The sequence below is a fragment of the Balaenoptera musculus genome, chromosome 9, assembly GCF_009873245.2.
Source record: "Balaenoptera musculus isolate JJ_BM4_2016_0621 chromosome 9, mBalMus1.pri.v3, whole genome shotgun sequence".
NCBI classification, from domain to species: domain Eukaryota; kingdom Metazoa; phylum Chordata; class Mammalia; order Artiodactyla; family Balaenopteridae; genus Balaenoptera; species Balaenoptera musculus.
In genome coordinates this window covers 90,290,826-90,317,768 of record NC_045793.1, presented here as the reverse complement: position 1 = coordinate 90,317,768, position 26,943 = coordinate 90,290,826, and the positions used below count along the sequence as shown (strand labels likewise).

The 26,943-nt window shown below is 37.3% G+C and overlaps 1 protein-coding gene across 1 annotated transcript; it reads left to right on the top strand.

Annotated features, from left to right (window-relative positions):
- Window positions 1-1,514: 1,514 nt before the first annotated feature.
- SYPL1 (synaptophysin like 1) lies at window positions 1,515-26,705 on the top strand. The gene is made up of 5 exons (XM_036863290.1): window positions 1,515-1,709; window positions 17,083-17,207; window positions 18,526-18,733; window positions 23,490-23,678; window positions 25,268-26,705. Exons 1-5 carry the CDS (start codon window positions 1,641-1,643, stop codon window positions 25,400-25,402), a joined length of 726 nt encoding a protein of 241 aa, XP_036719185.1. The 5' UTR covers window positions 1,515-1,640; the 3' UTR covers window positions 25,403-26,705.
- The last annotated feature ends 238 nt before the right edge of the window (window positions 26,706-26,943 follow it).

Below are 26,943 nucleotides of genomic sequence, written 5' to 3'. Positions count from 1 at the left end.
AACAGAATGGGAGAAATATGGACTAAAGAGAATACAACGAGAAGAGTAGCAAGGAAGCGAGTAAGGAAATCACTACCTTGGGGCTCCCATAACTGGGTGCCAGGAGAAAAGGTGCAGCAACCAGGTAGAAAATTTTTAAAAAGGGGGGCGGGAAGCAGGAAGACCTGAAGTATCACTTACGCTGGTCTCAGGTGCACTGGATACCAATGCATGGTCACCTTCCACTGATTCTGCCCTGAGGGGTGTCTCTGATGCCTTCTTTTTAAGTAAGAGGAATCTGCAGTCATTCAGTAGGTGCCCACCGAACATAAGGCACTGTGCTGGGGATGGAGCAAAGGAAGTCAGCATCAGAAGGAGAAGGTTGTCTCTGTGGACCAGGAAATTGAAATATGTTCTTTATACTCTCTGGGAAGCAAACAAGGAGGTAAATAGGTCTCAAATGAGAAAGGGTTAGCTTCCTAGAAAGATGGTCAGTAACAGCTGAATAACTTCAATGACAAGGAACTTAATTCATAGGTAAGTGCTTGGAAAATCAGTTAGTATATATAGGTAGGTACTTCGAAGTTGGTAAATTGAGATTCCATTGCTAAACGCCTTTCTTCCTTATTTACTTAGTGTTACATGGTGTCAGCCCCCTTACCAAACACGCCAAAAGGCCAGCATTCCAACTCTCCAATAACCTCCAAGGTACTGGGGAAGCCATTAAGGAGATCACTACTTCGGGGCTCTGATAACTGGGTGCCAGAAGGGAGGCGTCACCTAAGGCGACTCTCGAAGGGCGAGCAGGCATTAGCCTTCTGTAGAAAGACTCCAAGAGCGCCCCACGGAGAGAACTTGACCGACAGGTTAGAAGAGCTGGGTAAGCGAGTCAGGAGACGCCTGTCCGGCGAAGCCTTTTTCCGTTAGGTATAACCTTCCTTGTACATCCTCCAACCCTGACTCCAGTGGTAACTTTGACAATAAATTTAATTTCTGTAAGAATGTTTGGTGAATCACGCTTCTGAGAGAGACCCTACCGCGTGGTCGCTCAAAGTCCGTTGTTCTGCAATAACTTTCCACCATTTTAATAAAAGGTCCCTAACACCAGCCTTGAATCGCGGCTTCATCTGTGTAAATATTTTATAAATCCAGCTAAAAGTTGGGAACTGTGAAGGGAAGCCAGGGGAAGACAGCTGTTGCCCGGAGAGGCGTGCGGAGACCTAACTGAACCCTGGGGGTTCGCGCTGGGCAGCGACCCCCGCTACGCAGGTTTGGGACTGGGCGCGCGCATGCGCGACAGGAACCCGAGCGCCGCACACCGGACTTGAGGGAAGGGGGCGCGGCGCACGCAGCATGGCGTCCAACATCTACTTAGTTCGCCAGCGGATCAGCCGGCTGGGCCAGGTGCGGCCCGGGGAGACACCTCCCCTTCCCTGCTTCTGCCCGCCCTTGCCTCTCGCGGCCGCCCCTCTCCGTCTCCGCCCCAGCGCCTCGGCGTGCGGCTCAACCGCCGCCGCCCCGCCCCGCCCCGCGGCCTCCCAGGCCCGCCTCCCGGAGCCCGCCCCGCTTGCCCTTTCTCGCGGCCGGGCAGCTCTGTCTTGTCGGTCCCCCTTCTCCTCCGCCCCGCCGTCCTGACTCTCTTTCCCTCCTTCCCTCAGAGGATGTCCTCCTTCCAGCTCAACCTCAACCCGCTCAAGGAGCCGCTCGGCTTCATCAAGGTCCTCGAGTGGGTGAGTGCAGCCCGCGCCCCCCGGGCGGGGAGTCGTGCCGCCGCTCCCGCTCCGGTTCCGGCCCGGCCGGCGCCCTCGGCGGGGAGGCTGGGGGCTCTGGGAGCCGGGGCGCGGCTCGCTCCGCGCGGGGGAGCGTAAGCCGCCGTCGTCCCCGAGACGGGACCGGACGGGACTGGAAGCGCGAGGAGGGGACGGGAGGCCGCGGCCTGGGCCCGCGCGGGGCGGGGACGCCGCGGTCGGCGTCAAATCACGAGTCCCTCGGCTGCCTCCGTCCCACGCGGAGCCGCCCTCCCACACCGAAGCTCACCTCTGGGTGTCCCTCGGGGAGTGGTGGTTCAAATTTCTCTTTGGCTTCACTGCTTCCCGCAAGGGAAGAGGAAACTTCCTCTTGCGGTCTAACCGAAACCCGGCGGGCCGGAGTAGCACCCCGGCCGGCGCTGCCTCTGCGCCTCCGGTAGAGCCCGTGCATTTCTGCCCCGTGCGGACTGGAGGCCGCGCTCCGTCGAAAGCTGGTGTGCCTTCCCCAAGTGATCTGACGAGTTCTCGGGTCTTAATTTGCTTTTAAGATTGGCCCCAAGTTAAAAATGGATAAAAATAAACTGTGGGTCAGGGAAGCGGGCGGGGGTAGGCGGAGTAGGGGAGAAGGTCCAAGCAAAATGCGTTGTTAGTCCGGTCGACTGAAACACAAGTTAGGAATCGCCATCCAGTTTGTTTTAGGTATTTCCCAGCAACATCCTGCAGTCAGCTCTTAGTCCTTCCCTGGGAACGCTCTCAGTCATTAGCATCAAAGCAGATTTATTACTTCGACCTTGGTGATGATCAGTCACTTTGGAGGAGTTGGTGAATACACCAGGCACTGCACAGTGCCTTCGGAGTTCGTGGCCTAGGACATATTCCAGTGGTGGTTTTCAGGCCCGTATTTATAGGCAGCTGGCATCTGTCCAGCGTGCAGGCGAGTTGCTTGTTTAGCCAGCAGCATTTACATCCGTAACTCTTCAACCCTGTATGTTAGTGATAAAGTGGTGAAGAGTAAGAACTTAGGATTTTCTGTTTTAAATAACCTGCCGAGGATGTTTTTTAAAGTAACACAGAAACTCAGATTCTCTAATGGGTGCTCAATCTGATTTCCTTCCCGCACCCAAGGGTTCCTACTTTTCCCCCAAAGTTTACTTGGTGTTTTCTGAAAGCTGAAATAGTGCTAATTTCACACAAATGTTTACTTTAAAGACACCTAAATGTATATATTTAGGGTTCTGTTAAGACTAAATCCAGATTAAATATAAAGAAGATTCTTATTTGAGTATATAAAAATTTTAAATTGCAGGAGGAAAAACACATTTAACTGAGCTAATCAAATATCAGGTTTAAGAAAAAGTCTTATTATACCTAGTAGTTTAATATCATTGAGGATTATAATTAAATTTATAATTAACTTAAAATATCACTTAAATAAATGAAGAGGCAGTTGTTTATATTTATGCTTATATTATTATTCGTCAGTTTTTTAAAATGTAGACTTAATTTTTTTCTTAATATTTTCCTTAATATTTTAAAACAGTGATAAGTTTATTAGTGATCATAGGTCCGACATATTTTGAAAAATGTCCTTTTTAAGCTTAAGGAAATACTACTTTCAGTTTGAACAATTTACTATTACACAAGAGAATCGTATGAAAAGAGTATTCGTTCATGGGGTAGAGAATATTTATTCAACAAATATTTGAGTGTGTATTATATACAGGTGCTGAGCTAAGCACTAGCACTAGACCATGTGAATAAAACATGGTCTTTTCCTCATGACCTAATAAGAAAGACATGAAAACAAATATGAATATGCCATATGGCCAATACTATAATAAAGGTATAGGCAAAGTGTAGTAGGTGAAAGGAAGGAGAAACCGATTGCTTGGAGGTGCTAGAGAGAATTTCATAGATGGAAGAACACTTGAAGGATGAGTACTTGTTCACTTGGGGAATGGTTGGGGAGTGGCTTTCCAGGCAAAGAGAATCTTAACGCTCGGTGGTGTGAGAAGTTGAAGCAGCATAACCCTATTTGCGAATTTAAAAGTAATTGGGGTTGACTGGAACGTATACCGGGAGGGAGGGTGTGGTTTGAGATGATTCTGAAAGGTTTCAAAGGGCTTGCAGAATAGTTTGGAGGTTTATCCTATGGGCCAGTGGTTCTTAATCCTTTGGGTTAACCTTTGATAATCTGGGCCCTTTCCTTAAGAAAATGCATATGTGCAGGTACAGAATTTTGGGTTGTTCATCGTACAGCTTCCATCTAAGCCCAGAATTCCTACCATGTAGGGTGGATTCACTCATTCAAGAGTAAATAAACACGTGAATAATATAATTAGATTTGCCTTTTAGACATTTTTATTTTGTCAGCAGTGTGCGGGATGAATTGGAGAGGAAAGGCCATAATTGAAGAAAGGGAAATCTGTTGTTTGAAACATAATGAAGGCCTAAAACTAATTGCAGTGGGACTAGAAAAGAGAGGTTTAGAAATTAGAATATATTTGTAGGGTGAAGAAAAGGGAGCGCTGTAAGATGACTGCCATATTTCTGACTCGGATTAGTAGTGGCACATCTATCTAAGACAGATCACTAAGGAGAAGCAGCAGATTTTTGGTGGAAGGTCAGTAAGGTTTTGAATGATTGAGTTTGTGGTCTCTTTAGAGCATGTAAGTGGAGGTATCCTGTAGGCAGTTAGATACATGGATCTAGAGTTTAAAAGACAAGTATGGGCTGGAGATTCAGCAGGTATTTGGCAGCAAAGGAAAAAGGTATTGTTAGGAAGATGGAGAGAAATAACATTGTAGCATCACTATTAGAGATATTTCAAGAAAAGAGTACTCAGCAATATTAGGTGCAATAGGTTAAGAAAAATAATTACTAAAATGCATCCCTTGATTTTGGTAATCAAGAGGCTTTAGTAAGAGCAGTTTCGGTAAAATCAGAAACCAGATGGTAGTAGGCTGAATGGATGTATGGTGAAAGAGAAGACAGTGAGAGTAGACCACTGTTTGACTGTGAAGATGGGAGAGATTGGGTGGTAACCTATTTTAAAGATGGGAATGATTGAATGTGTGTGTGCGCTGTAGAGAAGAGACTTGTGAATAGAAGGTTTAAAACAGAGGCAGAGAGGCATAAGACAAGGTTCTAGAGGAGAAAGGCCCATAGTAGGAATTTTTAAATGTGTTTTGAATGAATTGTTCAAGTTTCATAAGGTGTTGATTGAGATGTATGTGTTACCTCTAAAAATAGTCAATAAATACGTTTACAAACAAATTTAAAATCTAGATAAAGGCTGCTTACTATCCATATAACTACAAGAATAATTCCCCAAATCAGCTTACCTTTAGCAATTTTCTAGAAGATGTTAGACTAAGATATAACCTGATAATATGTAACTTTCAAGGGGTCACAAATATGAAGGCCTCATAGACATGAAGGCAAGTACCCAATAAATATTTATTGACAGAATAAAAATACAGTCACCAAAGCAGAAGCATTTCTATTTTGCTTCTAAACTGTAGCCACCATGCTTTTATATATATATATATATATATATATATAAATCTACTTTAATCTACTTCTGGCCCTTAGTTAACAGTGCCTGGCAGTGACATTGCCTTAGCTCTGTGTAGTAAGTACTCAGTAAAGGTTGAATTTTTGTTGTACTTATATGGGAATAGCAATACTTCACAGGGCTGTTGGAATGACTGAGTTATAAATATGTGAATGATGAGAATGTATTTGAACAGTTCTTAGTAGGTTCTTCAGAACTGAAATGCTGTGTTTCTAGGAAGACTAGATCCAGACAGTGGATACAATTTGAGCCTTTATGACTAACATATCTTCCGGTCCTTCAAGATCCCTAAGGTCTCGTTTACATATGTTAAACTTTAGAAATGGTATATTGTAGACTTTTCATTTGTTTGCGTGTTTTCCTGCTTTTAGCAGCCTGTCAAGGTAACAAGATAAAATTTAGGTGAGATTAGATTCCCCATGTGTAGGAGTTGAACATGGAAGTAAAAGGCAAGGGTTAATGTTATCAAAGCAGCTTTTTCAATTATTTAATATTTTTCTAGTAAATTTTAATTTGGATCTTACTTTGTAGTCAGTTATCACTAGTATTTAGATTAAAGTTTTTCATTAAAATGATTTTATCTCCTTTTAATATTGAACACTGTGTTTTGGACTTTCTTGCTACTTAGGGTGAACACTGGTCAAATGTTTAGCTCTAAATAAATCTAAGTAATATGCTTTCCTAATTCTACACGCACAAAAATTGTGGAAGGGATACTGTTTGGGAGTATATAAAGGAATTATAGACTAATTAGGTTGAATTTTAGAATTATGAATATTTTTGTACTGGCCAAGTTTACTCTCAGTGTTAACAGGAGATATTTATTGAGTTCAGTATATGTTCTAGGGCTTTACCTGTATTTTCTCATTTAATTTTCTGACAACCTATGAGGGTTGTTATCTCTATATTACATGTTACCGTTGTCATCTCCATGTTACTGAGGCTTAGAGAAATTAACTAATGTACTCAGATCCCATGGTTGTGATTACTACATCCTGGACTCAAACAGTCTGTTCTTAGTCTTTTCAGTAACTTACCTTTGTGTTTCTGATTGGTCTTTTAATGAATTAATGAAAAGATTACCCAAAATTTCAGGCTTAAGAAAGAAAAACATAAGGTACCTGAAGTAATTTTTTTCTTGTTACATGCATGTTTATAACAGGATCTTAGGAAGAGTTAAAAACAAGTAGGGTTTTCTTGATTCATTTATCAAGTTTGAATTTTTTTTCTGATTTTATACTTATAATTAATGAGCAAATTCAAAAGAACATTTAAAAACATTACTTTGGGGTAAATTATTATCCAGGAAAATTAGTATGAAAAACGATGAGAAGAAAACCCATAACTGTTTGAGCATTACATATATCAATTTGTTTAAAAAGCAAGCTTTCAGAAATATGTACTAGTTTATCTAAAATACTCTAAAAGTTTAGTCATCCCAAGTAGATTATAGGATTTTTACAAACAGGGACCATGTTTTATTCTAATTTTGTGGTTATAATATAGCACAGAGGAGCAGCCTAGAAAATACAAATGATATTACGGAGTATAGGGGATGAGGCATACTCAGAATGATGTTTGTTTCATCCATTTGCTTAATACTTAAATTTTTAGGCTATCAGTCTATGGCACAGACTACCTTTTAAGAAACTTATCTTTCTCTTAACCTTGCCATTTGTGTTCACTTTTCTCCCCTATTGTAGAAAGGGAAAAAAGGATTTCAAATGGCATTTTGTGCCTACTAGGACTCTATATACATGTAAAACTTGTAATAGACTTACTGACTTACCACTATGCCTTTGCTGTCTGTTTCTTCTACCTGGAATCCTCTTAGTGTTTGCCTTGAACCCTCTCATGGGATATACTAGATGTTTTTTTCATAGACTATATATATATATATATGTTGTCAGTGGTTTTAGAATGTACATATATACACATACACACTCACTTCACACATACAAATAGCAATCTCTGATAAAACATTAAAGGGAAAATGCTTTAATACAGTGGTTCTCAAACACTTTGGTCTGAGAACCCCTTTATACTCCTAAATATTGAGTGCCTCAAAGAGCTTTTGTTTATGGGGTTGTATCAGTTGATAGTTACCATGTTAGAAATTTAAGCTGAGACATTTTAAAAATATTTTTTTTAAATAACAATAATTAATCACTTGAAAGTTTGATTACATTAATGGCAACAAATGCTGCTGGTTTTCCTTGAAGTGAAAGGCTCATCTTTTTCAAGAAAAAGATCTGACAAATATGCAAGTCCAAATACCTATATTTTGTTTATTACTTATTTTTTCAAGTAAACATAGTATTTAACGAAAAAAGTGACTAGTTCAGCAAACAACTCAGTTGTTTAAATACTTTCCCTGCAGACAACCATTGTATTTAAGTATGCCATAAAAGTGGGGTTTTTTGTTCGTTTGTTTGCTTTGAAGTATGGATGATTTACAATGTTGTGTTAGTTTCTGGTGTACAGCAAAGTGATTCAGTTAAACATACATATATATGTATACTTTTTCATATTCTTTTCCATTATGGTTTATTACAGGATATTATAGTTCCCTGTGCTATACAGTAGGACCTTGTTGTTTATCTATTTTATATATAAAAGTGTGTATCTGCTAATCCCAAACTCCTATACCCCACCCCCCTATTTTCCCCTTTGGTAACCATAAGTTTGTTTTATATGTCTGTGAGTCTTTTTTTTGTTTTGTTAATAAGTTCATTTGTATCATATTTCAGATTCCACATATAAGTGATATCTTATGATATTTATCTTTCTCTTTCGGACTTCATTTAATATGATCATCTCTAGATCCATCCATGTTGCTGCAGATTGCATTATTTCATTCTTTTTTATGGCTGAGTAGTATTCCGTTGTATTTATATACCACATCTTCTTTATCCATTCATCTGTTGATGGACATTCAGGTTGATTCCATGTCTTGGCTATTGTAAATGGTGCTGCTATGAACATTCGGGTACACGTATCTTTTCAAATTAGTTTTCTCCGATATATGCCCAGGAGTGGATTTGCTAGATCATATGGCAACTCTATTTTTAGTTTTTTAAGGAACCTCCATACTGTTTTCCATAGTGGCTGCACCAGTCTACATTCCCACAACAATGTAGGAGGGTTCCCTTTTCTCCACGCCCTCCCCAGCATTTATTATTTGTAGACTTTTTGATGACTGCTGTTCTGACTGGTGTGAGGTGATACGTCATTGTCCTTTTGATTTGAGGTTCCCTGATAATTAGCGTGAGCGTCTTGTCATGTGCCTATCAGCCATCTGTATGTCTTCTTTGGAGAAGTGTCTATTCAGGTCTTCGGCCCATTTTTTGATTGGGTTGTTTGTTGTTTTGTTGTATGAGCTGTTTGTATATTTTGGAAATTAAGCCCTTGTCGTTTGCATCGTTTGCAAATATTTTCTCCCAGTCTGTAGGTTGTCTTTTCAGTAATAAAAGTATTTGCACATCCTACTTCATCACGCAGAATATTAAGAAGACTCAAGTGTCAGGATTTAATAAAAGTAACAATTTTTCTGCTTCATCAAAGACATTCTTAAGTAAAACTGGCTTTTTTTCTTTAACTGCAAATGCATGGCAGTGAAATAATAGTTTGACGCTTTTGCTGATCTTACTAAAGCCCAGCAGTTTTACCCACCAATGCTTTTGTGCAAATCAGCGCAAATGTCAACGTAGTGTAAAAAGCAAATAATGTTGTAATAATATTGTAAAAATATTTTTGACCTCATGGACTCCTTGAAAGAGTCTTGGGTATTCCCTGGGGTCCACAGACCACACATTGAGAATTGCTTTTCTAATACAGGATAAACATCATTGGGGACCAGCAATGGAATGGAAATATGGGTGGGAGAAGGACTGTTCCTGGATCTGGGAAATAAATCTGAGAAAAAGCTTCAACCTATTGTTTGGCTTTATAATTTCCATGGAGTGGAGTACTTAAAGAAGTGGAGAGAGAGAGAAATAGCCCCCTAACAAAGACCTGAATCAACCTACCTGCTTAAGGTCTGGATTTGTGTTAACTGGAATATTCTCCTATGTTGGTAGTTTGCGGTCCCATCATAAGATAAGGTATTTGTGGAGTAGGGCAGGGGTCCCCAACCCCAGCCGGAGGTGAGCGGTGGGTGGGCGAGCGAAGCTTCATCTTCCACTCCCCGTCGCTTGCATTGCCGCCTGAACCATCATCCCCCACACACACACACCCCACCCCCGTCCGGGGAAAAATTGTCTGCCACGAAACCGGTCCCTGGTGCCAAAAAGGTTGGGGACCGCTGGAGTAGGGGATTAAGAAGGCCTGGTAGAAATGACCAGAAAACTACTGGGCAGGGAGATGACTTATAAAACCACTAGACCAGGATGGGAAAGGGGGAAATAACATACTCTCAAGTTGAGCTTACGTCAAATATCCTAAAATACATGAAGAAAACTAATGTTTGCTTAAAAGCTCAAATTATATCAGTGGCAACAAATACTATCAGTTTTCCGTGAAGTGACAGACTCACTTCAAGACAGCCATCCAGATCAACAATCGGAATATTGATTCGCTCCAAAAGACATAAAAATAATAGAACTGTCTGAAATGATTTTAAAATAAATATATTTAGGTTCCTCAGAGATTTCTAGTTCCATACTCAGGTTAACAATTGTTTAAGAATAAAGGTGACATAAAGATGTTTTCAACAGTAATAATTGAGCTAGCAAAAAATCTTCTAGCTATTTATTTCAGCAGGAACTCAAGTTTACTTCTCATGATCCAAATTCTTAAGGGTTTGGAACTGTACTAGAAGGCTATTTAGAACTTTCTATGATTGTACTTTCCAAGCAGAGGGAAATAATAGAAGAGTGAAATTGAAGAACTTTGAAACTGACTTCACTGCTTAGTGCACAGTGGGAATAAACTGAAATATTAACATCAGTAACAAAATGTTTTTAAAATGAATATCTTTGGTAAATGCTTCAGACTTTGATTTAGAAAAATCAATACCTTGGCTCAAGGCATTCTAATCTGACTGATTGTAAAGGCAAACATGCTATGATAGTTCATTTAAGTACTGAATGATCATTTGATTTAGTAAGACAGCGTGCATTTGATTTGGCACATAAACCCTCATATACAATATACTTTTCGATCTATTAATATTTCTGAAGATTTCAATTATATCATTTTCCTGAACAGATTAATCATGAAATTAAATAGCAGTGAGGACCCTGCAACTAGAAACATGTGAAAGATACCCATAAATTAGATGAGTACCAGTGTTCCCCAGTAGAACCCTGTGAGCTGAGCAGGGTCTGGGAATAGGAAGTAGGACTGGGACTCTGGCTGACTCTGTCACTATAAGATTCTATACACAAAGCCCTAGTATGCATCTATAACTTAGATGCATGTTTTACTATGTCATTATCTTAAGGCATATTATATACACTCAGAGTAAATTTCATTCATATTTCAAATTTTAAAAAATCCTTATTTCAGATATTTGTCTAATAATTTCTTTTTCTTTTCTTTTTCTTTCTTTTTCTTTTTCTTTTTCTTTTTTTGCCAACTTCTGATCTGATTAAGTAGAATCTGTTTTTACCTTGTAATGTGGCTCATGAATGCAGCTCATATAGAGTATTAATGCTTCTGTTTTCTCTTTTGGACATGAGGTTTTGTATTATCACTCAGTAGTTTCTGTGAAGACATTTTTAAGCCACCAGTCCATTTTGTGAAGGTTAGTTTGGTTAAAAGTAGATAATTTATTCCATAAAGACACTTAGCCAGGCACACTCACATTATTACATGAACTCTAAAAGTGGAAGAATAAGTGAAGGTATCACTGTCTGTCCTTCCCTGTTACGGGACTTCCTTACCTTCAGAATACCCAACATACTGCCCCGACATCTGACTCTCTGACATACAGACCCAGCATGGGTTTCAGCAGTATATTAATTTTAATAAAGCTTTATTTCCTTGTTTAAGTCTAAAAGTAGATATAAATAGACATATTTTCTTCTTGTACACCAGTTAGATGAGTACTCCAGTCTATTTTAGAGAGTAGTATTCTAGAGGACCAGATATTAGATATAGAGTATAGATATTCTAGGTATCTAAATTAGTGAGGCATCTGTCGTGTCACTAATGTGGGTCCATTGGGCAGAGAGATAAGTAGAACTTGAGGCTGTCATAATGAATATGGAACCTTTTGACCTGAAAAGAAGCTTGCTGTCATCCTGTCCCTGGATTCTTACTAGTTACTCTACAGGTGGAATTTCATATCAGCAGTTTCAGTCATTCTTTATGGGATAGAGAGAGAAGGGGGAATTAGTTTCATAAGTGGCAAGGAAATATAAATCAGCATACTAGAACACCTCATTTTAGACTAGAAGTACGAACTGAAGTGCTGATAGGAACCCCTCATAAAGTAAATGAGTGAAACAAGTGTTTGGGAGAAAAAAGAATAGTAGAAGTTCATTGATTACTGGTAACTAACACGCATCCTGAGGGTTGTAGAGACAATAGAGAGTGACAGCAGTCTGGAAAGCACATACCCTGTCTTAGGCGTCATCTCTCACTCATTTCCATGTGATTGTTGCCTTATGGGGATATAGGTCTGATACTGGCATATCTTTATCCACACCCACACAGGAAATCCAAATTTTTATGTGCAGCATGCTGATACAAAAATATTGACAACAAATTCACATTTTTCATGAACACTGGGAAAACCACAAATCTGTCTTCTGGCCAGGTTTCACCCATGGGCTGCCAGTATATAACTTCTCATCGAAATCAGTACTAGTGCAATATAGGGAGAGGTGAGATGGTTGGATAGTTTACCCTCAGATTGTTTGTACTTCATTTAGTAAAAAGTGTGTACCTTATCCCTTTTTTCCCATAAGATAAAGACCAAAATGGCAAACATGACATTTATTTATCCTCATAACAAAAAGACAAGCTTGAAATAATGAGTATGTAAGACTTGAAATATGGTTTTATTTGTACATTTTTGGAAATTGATTTTTTTTCCTTTAATTAAGCAGTTATTTAGTGAGCACTTGGTGTATGTCAGGCCTGCTAGGTAGGCACTGAAAATCCTGAATAAAAGCAAATGCAAAGACATGACAGTCTGCCAAGGGAGAGATAAAGGCAGTAGTCTTAAAAGCAATAAGCTGTGGTACAGTATGCCATTTATATACTAATTTTTGTATTAAATGGGAAACTAGTTTTTATCATTTTTGCTTTTGGGTTTTTGTTTTGTTTTTTTAATAAGGCAAGATACACAAGAAAAATGCCTATAATAGAAGTAGTGAACTCAAGTCTATCTATTCAGCCCAGGAGACAGAATAGTGCCACCACAAGGAACTGGGCAGGGCCTTAAAGGATGAGCTTGTTGGAGAACCAGGGTGGGGGCAGAGGTGGGGAATCCTGGCAGGATAAACACACATATCCAAGACATAAATCCTTGGTGTGTTTCAGGAACAGTAAGTACAGTATATAGTGCAGTGTGACAGAGTTGTACAGGACCTGGCAGGGAGTATAGCATATAAATCTAGAAGGATAAAGTTGAGGCTACCTGAGCTCTGCCTCTTATGCCAAATTAAGAAGTTTGGGCCTAAAAAAAATTTTTTTTTCCCTTAAATTTAGATCTGGAAAGCCATTGAGGAAATCTCTTCAAATGGGGGTGACATGACCAGATTTTTATTTCATATCAGTGTGACATCACTCTAAACAGCTCTGTCCGATAGAAACACAGTGCAAACTACAGATGGCAGCCATACAGTAACTTTAAGCATCTTACTGGCCACACTAAAAGAGTGAAAAGAAACAGGCGAAATTAATTTTAATAATACATTTTACTTAACCCAATATATCCAAAATATTATTGTTTCAACAAGTAGTATAAACAATTATTGATGAGATATTTTACATTCTTTTTTTCATACTAAATCTTCATAAACCATGGTATATTTTACACTTACAGCCATCTCATTTCAGACTAGCCATTTTTAAAGTGCTCAGTAGCCACATGTGGCTTATGGCACCTTACTGGACACTGCAGCTCTAAAGCCCACAGTAAAAGATGAATGGTTTTGGGAATGAGTTTAAAAGTGAAAGGAGGAGTCTGCTGGGTTAGTCCCAGGGAAAAATGGTGAGGGCCTGAACAAAGACAGTGGCAGGAGTGATGTAGATAAGTGAACAGAGCTTTTAAAAGAATGGCATTATACCCTGTGTAACCTTTTTTTTTTTTTTAATATAAATTTATTTATTTTTGGCTGCGTTGGATCTTCGTTGCTGCACGCGGGCTTTCTCTAGTTGCAGCGAGGAGGGGCTACTCTTCGTTGCGGTGCACAGGCTTCTCATTGCGTGGCTTCTCTTGTTGTGGAGCTCGGGCTCTAGGCGCGCGGGCTTCAGTAGTTGTGGCTCGCGGGCTCAGTAGTTGTGGCTCGTGAGCTCTAGAGTGCAGGCTCAGTAGTTGTGGCGCACGGGCTTAGTTGCTCCACGGCATGTGGAATCTCCCCGGACCAGGGCTCGAACCCGTGTCACCTGCATTGGCAGGCGGATTCTTAACCACTGCGCCACCAGGGAATACCCCCGTGTAGTCTTAGGCAACTTTTTTTTTTTCCCACTCAGCGTTAGGTTTCTACAATTCATCCTTGTTGAAGTAGGTAGCTGTAGTTTGTACATTTTCATTGTTATGTAACTTCCCATTGTAAGTACTGTATATCAATATATTTTATCTACTTTCCTGTTGCTTCCCCTCCCCATATTTTGATATTATAAACAATGTTACTGTGAACATTCTTGTGCACATCATGTAGTATGCATGAGCAAGAGTCTCTCTTAGGTCTGTATTCATAGATACTAATCGTTTGTGACATTATTGCAAATACTTTCTCCTAGTTTATAGCTTGTTTTACATTCAGAAGCTGACTTTTGATTTTTAAAAAAACCCTTTTTCTGTAGTTGAATTTAACAATCTGTGTGGTTAGGTTTTTTTTTCTTAAGAAATTCTTCCCTTCTCTGTGATCACAAGTTTTCTTTTACATTGTCTTCATAATTTTTAGACTCACTTTTTACATTTAAGACTTTAGCCCACCTGGACCGTCCTTCCTTGTGTTAGTTATCTATTTCAAATAACAAATTACCCCAAGCTTAGCACTTAAAACTATAGACAGTTTATTATCTCACAGTTTCTGTGGGTCAGGAATCTGGGAGTGGCTTAGCTGAGTTGTTGCAGCTCAGGGTCTCCCAGGAGGTTGGCTTGGCTTGCAGTCATCTCAGGCCCCCCTCTAGTTCACTAATATGACTGTTGGCAAGCCTCAGACAGTATACTTTCAAGGTCCCTCACATGGTTGATGGTAGTCCTCGGTTCCTTACCACATGAGTCTGTAAGTTGCCTGAGTATCCTCCCAACATGGCAGCTGGCTTCCCCCAGAGCAGGTGATTCAAGGGAGTGAGAAATGAAGACAGAAGCTGTAGTCTCTATTACCTTACCTCAGAAAGGACATCCCAGTCCTTCTACCATATTCTGTTCACTAGAAGCAAGTCACTGTGTCCTATCCACATTTGAGGGGGGGAAAATTAATCTCCACCTCTTGAGGGGAGGCGTATCAAGGAGTTTGTGGTCACATCTTTAAAACCACCATTCTCTTTTCCTTAGTGCCCTGCAATGCCAGCTCTGTTAGATATAATTTGTCTATGCACACAAATCTATTTCTGGCCTCTTTATTCCATTGATTCAATTTGTGTATCCTGTTTCTTTTTTCTAATTCTAAACGTGGATATATACCCAAGACTCATTTCCTGGCCTTCTGGTTTCACTCTGTGTATTCATGCACATTTATGCTAAGAGGGTATCTATTCTTCTTTCTTTATTTTTTAACTCTTTTAACGGAAGATTCCAAACTATGTGCAGACATTATACCAAACTCTTCATATCTATAACCAGATTCCTTTTCATATATCTCTTCTTCATGGAAAAAAAATTTCGTGGATGGTTATGATCCTGATTATGGTCTGATTCAAGGTCCTGGATTAATCCATGGGAGGCATTATGTCAGTGTTCAACAGTATAGGCTTTGATACCAGACCTGTACTGAATTTTATCTATTTGCTGGATGTCTGTGACCTTGAGCAAAACAAAGTTCCTGCCCTCTTTGAGTTTACATCCTAGAGAAAAGTGGGCAAACAAATAATGAAGTACTGTCAGGCACTGGTAATTACAATGGAGGAAAAATAGAGCAGTACAAATAAAGAGAATAGATAGTGTGGGGTGGGAGGGGCGCTGTTTGTTATTTAACGTAGTGAGGTTAGGGAAAGGCCTGGCCTCTCTGATAAGGTCACATTGGAACAGGGAGCTGTGAAGTAGGAAGTTAGCCATGTATTCCAGGCAGAGGGAATAGTTCAGTGCAAAGGTTCTGAAGGAGTTTATCCCATGTCTTTAAGGAATAGCAGGGAGACCATTTGTGTAAAGAGATTTGGCAAGGGAAAAAGTAGCAACGTGAGATGAGAAATGTTAAAGGAGGAAAGGATCTTCTAGACCATTATATGAACATTGATTTTATTTGGAGAGAACTCAGAAGCCATTGGAGACTTTTGAGCAGACAATAAAGTTTTCTGCCTTATATTTTTAAAAGATGACGCTGGCTGATGTGTTGACAATAGACTGAAGCAGGGGCAGGGACAGAAGTAGGAGCATCAGTTTCGAAGGCTGTTACCATATAATTCAGGCAAGAGATAATAGTGGTTTTGATCAGGATGTTGTGATGGTGGTGGTAAAAAGTGATCAAATTCCAAATATATTTTATAAATAGAGCCATCAGCATTTGCTGGAGGATTGAGCTCTTGGTCACTACACTGTATCTGGGTTTTTTGTTTGTTTTGTTTTGTAGAAAATTCGTAAGATACAAATAGAAAAAGGAATTATCTTTTGTCTTCTGTTCAGAGGTGACCACTTAAAATTTTGATGCATAGACTTTTTAGTTTTTGTTGTGTGTGTATGCATAGATGTAGACTCATGCACAACGCATTGCTTAAACAAACTTTATATGTATTGAACCATTTTCTTTATCATTAGATATTTCCCAACATTTTAATGACTGCATAATGTTCCCTTGTGGAAATGAATTACAGTATATTTGATTCCCTGTCAATATTTAGGATACTTTCAGTTTTTTTCCTGTTTGGTTAGCATTTGAGAAAACACCGTTACATTTCTTTAAGCATATTTATGATCAGGAAAACAAATTTGCAACTACTTTTTGAGACCTCGAAATACCTGCAAGTGAGGCCTTATAAGCTCATGAAATAAGATCTCTTCTTTGCTTGTAGTCACTTGGCTTTTTAGTTACTCTTAGGTTCCAAATAAAATACCTCCAATTTACCCCCTTTTGATTTTGATACTAATAAATAAGACTTCCTCTGAATTTCCTACTAATATTTAGTGGGTACACTGTAATTTGAGCAAATGTATTTTTTTTTTAACTTCTTTATTGGAGTATAATTGCTTTACAATGGTGTGTTAAAATGTATTGTTATATGGGCTGTTATACCAGTTTCTATATTATACTCAGGGGAAAATAAAATCACATTTGTTGAGAGTTGCAAATAAATTTTTAAATAATTTTCACAATCTTAATTTGTAAATAAGAATTCTAAGAATGTTAGCGAGCCAATTTTTAATAATCACTATATTTAAAATTTTAATGACCTATGTTTGGGTACAGTAATGCTTCTTTTCTTTTTTGGTCTCACTTTGTGTAGATTGCTTCTGTCTTTGCTTTTGCCACCTGTGGAGGTTTTAAGGGCAAAACAGAAATTCAAGTGGCTTGTCAAACTAAACCTTCTGACAATAAAACGATTACAGCTACTTTTGGTTATCCATTCAGGTGAGTTATTTGTTTGTTTTTATGGCTTAACAACTCTTTTTGACTCATTAAAATTTCCAACAACTTACTGATCTTGGGGGGTAGAAATTTTTTAATTGCATGCTCATTTGTAAGTAGTGATCATTGCTATTGAAAGTGTGGTGCGTGGGATCAGTACCTGTCTGCAGACTATTCTCCTGGACTGTGATGAAATAAATACAGAAAATGACAGTAAGCATTTAGAAACTTTCATATGATGTTGCCTTGACACTTTTATTCTATCATCCCACAGTGGATTGGAAATTTCAAAACAAAACAAGCCTGCTCTGTCACCTTAGTTTGAGAGGCCATGTTGTGGAAGCAAACACAACTTATGAAAAATCCAAATTTCTCATGTATTTGCAATTACTAAATAATAATGTGCATTATATAGCTTTAAGACATGTATTTATATAAAGTGAAGAGCTCCTTGTGTTTCTTTCACTAGCATAAAACTTTATTTTCTGAATATTTATTTTATGACTATTTTGTTTGTAAGTTCTGTTTGACCTCAGTATTCATTAAAAGGTTTATTGGGTGTGTCCTGTGTTTAAGTCAGGGTGTGAATCTTCTTCCACTTACTAACTACTTACTTGACCTCTCCAGGACTCAATTTTTCTGTTCAATAAATTTAAATCTTCTAAGGTTGCTTTGATGATTAAATAAAATCTTACATTAAAGCTATGTCAGATAGCAAGTGCTTGGTAATCAGTCATTTCCTCTCCATCTCTCAATCCTTCTCTTATAAAATTCCAGTACAAGGAACGGTTACAGCCTCTTTGGTGATAAGTGCTTTTGTGATTTATGGATAGGGAAAATTAAAGACTTTGTGGAGTTAGCAGCTAATTAATGCAGAGTTAAAATGTGAATCATTACAACTGATTCTCCTGGTGCTAGTCCCACAGACTCTCCCTCCTAGAATGGAATATCATGTCTCAAATTGTAAACCATTTTGTAACAGTGCTCTTAATCTGCTAAGTTTTTATTACAGGAAGATAGTATCTGGGTGTGAAAGTGTTTAATTCAGTCTATATTCAGTCTATCATAAACCAGTTATGAGGTATAATTTATGATTTATGTACATTTCTTATGAAAATTTTAATTTACTTAAATATTTGAATTTTTCATTTTTTTAAAAGGAAAATGTTTTAATATATTTGGGGAGTATTTTTTTGAAATGTTATTTCAATATTCTGCCTTTCTAATACTTCTGTATTAGAAATACAGAAGATGTATTTCTGTCTCTGTTGGAAGAGTCCAAGTAATTCATAAATTTATTTGAGACTTTTTTTTTTAATAGGTTGAATGAAGCATCATTTCAGCCACCTCAAGGTGTAAATGTGTGTCATGTAGATTGGAAAAGTTATGTCCTTATTGGAGATTACTCTTCTTCTGCACAATTCTATGTTACTTTTGCAGTCTTTGTCTTCCTGTACTGCATTGCTGCTCTTCTGCTCTATGTTGGTTACATGAACCTGTATCGTGATAGTCGAAAACTTCCCATGGTTGTAAGTAATCACTTTCTTTTTATAAAAAAAAATAATTTATATAAGATATAAGTATACATTATATTTGAATTTAAATATGGATTTTCTTACACTGGAAAAAAAAGTTCTTGGCATAAACCAGTTTCATTGTGTTTTGACCTGTGTTTGCCAAGAGGTTGAGCTTGCTCTCCTTGTCATGTTTAACCCAATTCTTGTAGCCTGTTTGCAGCACTTTCTCTGTACTCTCTAGAGTACAGAGGTTTGTTTGTTTGTTTCTAACTCTGTTTTAACCTGGAAAGAACTCAAATATGTGATAGAGCATATTAGGTTGCAAGTAGCAGAGAAATTAAGTAGAAATTAATGCCTTTGATTCGAAGAATTGCTGACCATGCTAGTAGTCCCGTAACTGTGATCCTATTTCTTATCTTTTTTCTCTTTTCTCAAAGAGACCCCCTTTATGCCTTAATTCAACTTAATAGTCTATATCAGAAATCCATAAACTATGGCACACAAGTTAAATCTGACTCATTGTTTTTGGGTTTTTTTTCAAATAAAGGTTTTTTGGAACAGAGCTATACCCAAATAATTTACAGATAGTCTATGACTGCTTTCATGGTGTAGTGTCAGAGTTAAGTCATTGTGACAGAGATCAAAAATATTTACTGTCTGGCCCTTTTCAGGAAAAGTTTGCTGACTCCTGGTCTGTATTCTTAAATTCTTTAATTTACAATCTGACCCAGGTAATTCTGTAAGAATTATAGAATTTGACATTAGTGGCATTCATGAGCTAATTTTGAATCTTTAACATGGCAACAAAAGATTTGGATTTGAAGTCCTGATACCTTTTTTGGCTTCAGGGTCTACTGAGCTAGATATAAAAATAATCTCTGAGACTTAGTTAGTAAAATTGCCCTGGATTATTGGTGGCAAATCCAGAGATAAGCTGTGGTTTTAAACTGGACCTCCACTACCAAAGAATAACTACAAAGTCAGTATTAGTGTTACTGACTTGAAGGGACAACAGAGGTGTTTTCGTGATACTGGTCATTTATATCCTGAGAAAACACTGACCACTGACATCTGCTTATTATTTGTGAAGTTACTTTAAAGGGTAGGCCAAATTATTAAATAACAGGTTTTATTTATTTACTTATTTTTAATTTTTGCTGCCTGGATCATAAGAATGCAGATGGTAAGTAAAGAATAAAACAATATTTTACCCTTCACATTTATTCCATTTCATATATCTGAGAAGAAATTCTCAAACCTGACGTTTTCATAAAATATTTCTTGGTTGTTAGGTGCCTTTCAAAAAGATAGACATCACCTTTTTTTTCTTTTAATTTATTTTATTTTATTTATTTTTGGCTGCATTGGGTCTTTGTTGCTGTGCGCGGGCTTTCTCTAGTTGCGAGCGGGGGCTACTCTTCGTTGCGGTGCGCGGGCTTCTCATTGCGGTGGCTTCTCTTGTTGTGGAGCACGGGCTCTAGGTGCGCGGGCTTCAGTAGTTGTGGCGCACGGGCTTAGTTGCTCTGCGGCATGTGGGATCTTCCTGGACCAGGGCTGAAACCCGTGTCCCCTACATTGGCAGGCGGATTCTCAACCACTGTGCCACCAGGTAAGCCCCGACATCAACGTTTTTAATTTGCAGTGCCTAATCAACAGAAATTATGTATCAGTAATCTATAACTTCTGTGAACTTTACAAGCCTTATTTAAAAAAAACTATGGTGATCATATAGTTATTATATTTTGTTAAAATTCTTTATAGTTTAAATTCCAAATGAAGACATTTCTTGCCAGTTTGTCATTATCCCAACAAATTTAAGTTAAATCTAGCAATGAGCCTTTTATTTCTTGTATTTTGTTTAGTAAGCTTTAAAAATATGACACTTTTTAAAAAATAAATTTATTTATTTATTTATTTATTTTGACTGCCTTGGGTCTTTCTTGCTGCACGTGGGCTTTTTCTAGTTGTGGCGAGCAGGGGCTACTCTTTGTTGCGGTGCGCGGGCTTCTCATTGCGGTGGCTTCTCTTGTTGCGGAGCACTGGCTCTAGGCGCGCAGGCTTCAGTAGTCGTGGCATGCAGGCTCAGTAGTTGTGGCGCATGGGCTCTAGAGCACAGGCTCAGTAGTTGTGGTGCACGGGCTTCGTTGCTCCGCGGCTTGTGGGATCTTCCCGAACCAGCGCCCAAACGTGTGTCCCCTGCATTGGCAGGTGGATTCTTAACCCCTGTGCCATCAGGGAAGCCTTAAAAATATGATACTTTTTAAAGCAGCATTCAGGTCTATTTTTGTAGAGGGTTTTTCTGTCTAATAAAACTATAAAACTGATCTAGTTGTATCATTCAGAAAGTCAAAAGTAATTTTCCACCTCAGAGTGATCAATTAGTGGTCATATAGAGTAATAATCCAGAATTAGTTCCGTAAGTTGTTTTTTTGTTGGTATAATGTATGGTGGATAGTTCTTATTTGTAAAAGTCCAGCCTCTAAATTAAATTTTGGATTCTACTTTTAATTTAACTGTATAAATGTAAAAAAAATGTTTTTGGGTGATACCTAAATTTTTAACTATAGCCAAATATGACATGGATTTTTTTTTTAAGTACTATTTGTTAATGAGGGTATGCTCTTTTATCAATGTTCTCAATTCTCTGCTGATGTATTTCTAGGAGAATTTCAACTGTGACATTTTAAAATCAACTTTAGTTTTTAAGTAAATGTAGCACTTTTTTGTGGTAAGTAGGAGGAGCTTAAGGGTTCTAGGCCATGTGGAGGATCAGAAATACCATAAAATGAAACTAAACAAAGATAGGGTATCCCAAATCATAAGCTCTGTTATGAATCATATCCTAACTTATTGGTAGTACTAGGGCTGTCACAGGCAGGTTGTGCATTGCATAACTCCAGAACTAACTAGAGTCCTGAGTCACACAGACTGTCTTCAGAGGCCCACATTTCTCCCACTTCCCCTCACCCTAAGATTACTTCGTGCATCATTTTCAGAAAAGTACCTGCTTTTGAAATATAAGAATGTCATGCCTTAAGCCATCAACGACATGGACATAAAGAGCATAATCAGAAAAAAACAGTGTATTTTTAATTAGGAATTTGGAAGGAAGAAACCTAAAAATTAAGAGGATTTGACATATGTTGGTGAAAACTATGAACTTTAGCCCAGAGAGAACTTGTTTAACATGTGATAACCTCATACTAATTATCAGTTCTTTAAAAGGCATTGTATTTCTAGCAAGTGCTTAGAAGATGTTTACCTGCAGCACAAAGTACAGCAGAGTACAGCAGCAAGAAGGGGAGTACTCCCACAGTGCAAAATATTTAAGCTATAATGTCTCTATTCTTTTCTCTTTGATATACATTTTTTAAGAGGGCCAGTAGCAGTGGGGAGCTCAAATGCAAAATGCAAATACATTGTACCACCATGCTTGTAAAATTAGTCATTGTTTTGGTTCTCTAATTACAAGGCATTTATTCAGTGCCATCTTGACCCAGTGGACAAGCTATATATATCACAGTTTCTATATCTCATACATGACCACTGGTATTTATCCGACATAAATGACTAAAAGTTCGTTGGCAAAAGTAATTTAAAACTAACCAGATTTATTTAAAAAACAAAACAATTCTGTGATAAGCTCCAAAACCCATTTCTGAGCTTGGAGAGATTTTTGCTGCAGATATGTAAGAACTCATAGTCTTGAGCATATCTGAATGCTTAGAATACATAACATTAAAAGATACAAATTTTATATATTGTTCCCACTTTGGTTGTTAATTGAAAGGAAGACCAAATGAGGTGGAACTTACTCTTTACACTATCCAAATGCATACTTTAAAAAAATGTTACTTAGATCTTTGTAGTCTGTACTAGTTGACAGAATTCTAGTTCCCCAGCAGAATAGATTAAGGAAAATAAATTTTTTTCTTTCTTTATCTTATTAGTTCAGTAAAAGATTATCCAAAATATTAAAAACTTCGGTCCTATTCTTGGAATGTAATAAGTGGCAAAGACTTTCTTAGAAAACTGGTAGTGACAGGGTGTCTTGAGAGATTTTTTTTGTTGTCCCTTTCTTAATATAATGCTTATTCTTAAAATTTTGTGGTCATGAATTTAAAAAGAGACAAGTCATCCAGGATGTGTGCTTTTCACCATTTCATTATTAGAGGTAGATTTAACTAAAGTTAGAGGTTTTCCAGAACAGTATGAGGAAGCAGGTGAAGGGTAAGGGAATTGAGAGTATATGTAAGAGATTATAATGAAAGACCTCAGAATATAAATTAAAGAGGGAAATGAAGATCAGATTGTAGGTCTCAGTGAGGTCAAAGGATTTTTGAGGTTGGGGTGCCAGAGGGAGTAAGCTAGAAAGAGAGAGGTGATATTGGAGAGGGGGTGATTAAAACAGAGATGATGGAGGTATACAGTTATTAGTGATAACAGGATCCAATATATGATCCTGAGAGGGAGAGGCTTAGATAAGTTGTGGTGAGGGCTGTGTAAAACTTTGATTTCTCCATGTGAAAATCTGACTCCTCAGGAGATAACTAAGTCTTGTTTACTGTTGTATCTCAGGCACTGGGCTGGCAATAGTAAACAGCAATGTTTGCTGTGTTGACTGTGGCCTTTTTTATGAAGTATGTCATGAAGGCCATTTCTCAGTGCCATAGGGTTCATTGTGATCTCAATTCCTTCATCATGGATTTGAAATTTAGTATCTTTAAATTAACTGTTCATTATTAATTCATACTTATTTTTGCTTTAGGACTTTGTTGTTACTCTTGTTGCCACTTTTTTGTGGTTGGTGAGCACTTCGGCCTGGGCTAAAGCTCTTACAGATATTAAAACAGCTACCGGTCGCAGTATTGTCCAGGAACTTCTGCCTTGTAAACAACTAGAAGTGATATGTCATTTTGGCTCTGTGACTAGTATGGGATCCCTAAATGTATCTGTGGTAAGTATACAGTGTTTATAAAATATGTTATTTCACTTACTAGAAAAACCTTATTAGTGATTTAAGAAAACAGTAGTTTTTAATAAATCTCTGGATGAATGTATTTTATTTTTACCAGCCTTATCAGAATCCTAGTTATCATATAGTCTTTACCTTTATAACAACAAAAAAAAGTTTGTAAAGAAAATTATTACTTGTAAACAGGTTTGAACAAGATCATGGTTGAGTCTTTCTTTTCATTAACATTGATTAGGCAAGACTTTGACCCAAAAGGCACTAATAATAGTCACTAACATTTACTAAGACTGTGTGCTAAGGTCATTACACTCATATCTTATTTAAGTTATCCAACAATTCTGAGAGGAATGTGGAAAGTGGTATTACTGTCTTCATTTTACAACTGGGAAAAAATGTAGCTCGTATGTTAATTCACCCAAGGTGACGCAACTAGTAAGTTGGCAAAGCCAAGGTTTGAACCAGATCTGACTTTAAAGTAAGCCCCTTCTCTAATCTGATTTGCTCTGGGTGTATGAAAAAAATACTTTTAGAGTTCCGTAAAAAATCCTAAAATTTTGGTCTATTTAAATTTAAATATTATTTTGTCTGTTATTTTATCCAAATATAGATATATTATTAATATAACAAGGGTATTATTTTTAGGAAGGTCTCATGTCTTTTCAGGAAAATATTTTTCCAGTGGATAAAGTCAGTCCTGCCTTATAAAGCAATTTGACCAAACTTTTGTTTTATAACTTTGTAATCTAAAAGTCTTTTTTTTTTTTGCATATATATTGACAGTGATCTGAGATGGACAGTTTCAGAAATGTTGTTTTTATATCCAAATATACAAAAAGATAGAAAGCAGTTGGCCTTCAGTAATATGATAGTGCTCAAGCTTTTTACCTCACTCTTACCTCATAAGTGACTATTATTCTTGTATTTATAAAAAACTGAAAATAGGGTATCTTCAGTTTGTTTATCTCTGAGACTTTCGTCTTGTCAGATTTATACCTAGGAAGGCTAATTTCTTTTCGGTTGACTAATGCAAGATGTGAAGTAAAGTTCTTCTGTGACTCCTTTTCTCTTCTGGCTGCAGCTGTGGAAGTAAGGGAGATGGTAGTAGGGGGATAAAGTAGGGAAATAGGAAAAGATGCACAAAGGATGTTTATAACCATTCAGATGGGAGAAAAGTAAAAGCCCTCCCAAAGAAGGAACCATGGATTCCTGTTGTTCCTCTTCACCTGGAAGCACTGAAGTCTAAATATAAAGTAATAAAAGGAAGGTTTTAGTTACTTTTCTCAAATTTAATCCCATCTTGTAATAATGAGCATGCAAAAATAAGATATCTTTTAGTCATGAATTTATATGTTACAAATTTAGAGATTTCATTGGGAATAAGTCATTATGTATCCAAATCTGGCATTGAAATGCAAAGTCTTCCTTTTTTAATTCCACTTTATGTGTAGTTCAAACTTTAAATGAAATAATGGTATACGGCCTGTAGATATTAAATATTTACAGGAAAACAAAGATAGTTATGAAATTTTAATTTTATACTAGATTTTCATGTTTATTTTTCTCTTTCTTAGATCTTTGGCTTTCTGAATATGATACTTTGGGGAGGAAATGCATGGTTTGTGTACAAGGAGACCAGCTTACACAGTCCCTCAAATACTTCTACTTCCCATAGCCAAGGAGGTATTCCTCCTCCAACTGGAATATAATTGAAGGGAGAAGTACACTGTTTGAAATAGATGTCTATACTATGACCTGTTGCCAACATCTTGAGAAGCATTTTTTGTTTCTAATAAAAGTAATGGCTTTTTCAAAAAATTGGTGGGTTTAAAATTTTGCTGCTTTTTTACATAAAGCTTGTGCCTTTCCTAGAAATTTAAGATGTAAATGTATTCTCACATGTGAATTTGAAAATTCTGGGGCCTATTATGAGATGATACACATTTTTAAATGAACAGTAATTTCTTCACTAAGTTGTTTGCCTTCCAAAGTGTTTACACCTTAAGCCTTAACATATATCTTCACTCAGAAAAGAGTTATATTGTTATATCATAATAGGAAGAAAATCTCTTGGAATATACACTACTGTAAGTTTGTACAGATCATATTCCTAAGACCTGTCTTTGTTTAAGAAAGTCTTGATTACATAAATCATACTTAGAAAAAACATTTAGTTCATGGTTTATATCTGAACATTGTTTATATGTTATGAAAAATTTTTAATACAAAGGCTGCATGTATGTTTTATTTCTGTTTTTCTAAATGACCTACAGTACTTGACAGGTGTACTAAAATTGTTTTGGGAGTGGGGTTTAGAAATTTCTAATAGATGTATAGTTAATTTAGTAATTCTCTCGCATGAGGTGTAAGCTTCCATTATGCTGGTTATTTAATAGATTGGCTATATAAGTAGAACATGGTTCACAGAGATATTTTGATATGTACGGGCATTACTCCTAATGATAATTTGTTTGCTGTCCTTTGTTGCTCATACTCCTTCAGTGCAGGCTGAGGCCTCGTCTCTTTGTAAGTACAGTAAAATAATCTACCTTTTTTTGCAGACTCTATTCATAGGGTTACAAAAAATTAAGGTTGCCTTTTACTTTTGAAACATTTAACATTTATATTCAATGAAGTTGCTATTTTGAGTTTAGTATTGATATTGTGAAAACGAATGCCATTTGGATCTCATGTTTCTTAATGTTATTCTTATTTCACAAATGGATAATTAAGGAATTATGCATAATAAACAAGGAACCTAAGTGGGCTCTGTTATGGGTGTGCTGTCTTTGCTCACACATTTGGGTATCTTCTGAATATAGGGCTTATTCACATTTTGCTACCTAATATTTTTGCTGTACAGGGCCAGATTTCCTACTACCACATAATTGTTTATATGTGAAGCACATCTTACTATTGCCTTATTTTTGTTGCTTTTGTTCATGACAAGAATTGTCAATATGAGAATGTATATCTTTTTTGCAACCAGCTTAATAAAGAAGTTAAAGGAAAGAGTGCACTGATTGTTATATTAAAAAGGAACCTTCCTCTTAAAGGCATGAGCAATGCAAAATGGAATTGATTTACAAAGCAACAAATAGAATATCACAATAGTTTTTTTTTTTTTTAATATTTGGCAAGAAATTTAAAAAAATGCTTTGGAGACACTGGTTCTATCCTTTTTTTTTTTCAATCTCATTTTTAAAATGCTTATTTGTAACTTTCAGGTTAAGTTTTACTGATAACCCTT

Bases quoted from the DNA above. Each gene is read 5' to 3' on its own strand.
- SYPL1 (XM_036863290.1), top strand. From the start codon at position 1,641: ATGTCCTCCTTCCAGCTCAACCTCAACCCGCTCAAGGAGCCGCTCGGC. The intron at 1,710-17,082 runs GTGAGTGCAGCC...CACTTTGTGTAG, and splicing joins TCATCAAGGTCCTCGAGTGG to ATTGCTTCTGTCTTTGCTTT. The intron at 17,208-18,525 runs GTGAGTTATTTG...TTTTTTTAATAG, and splicing joins ACTTTTGGTTATCCATTCAG to GTTGAATGAAGCATCATTTC.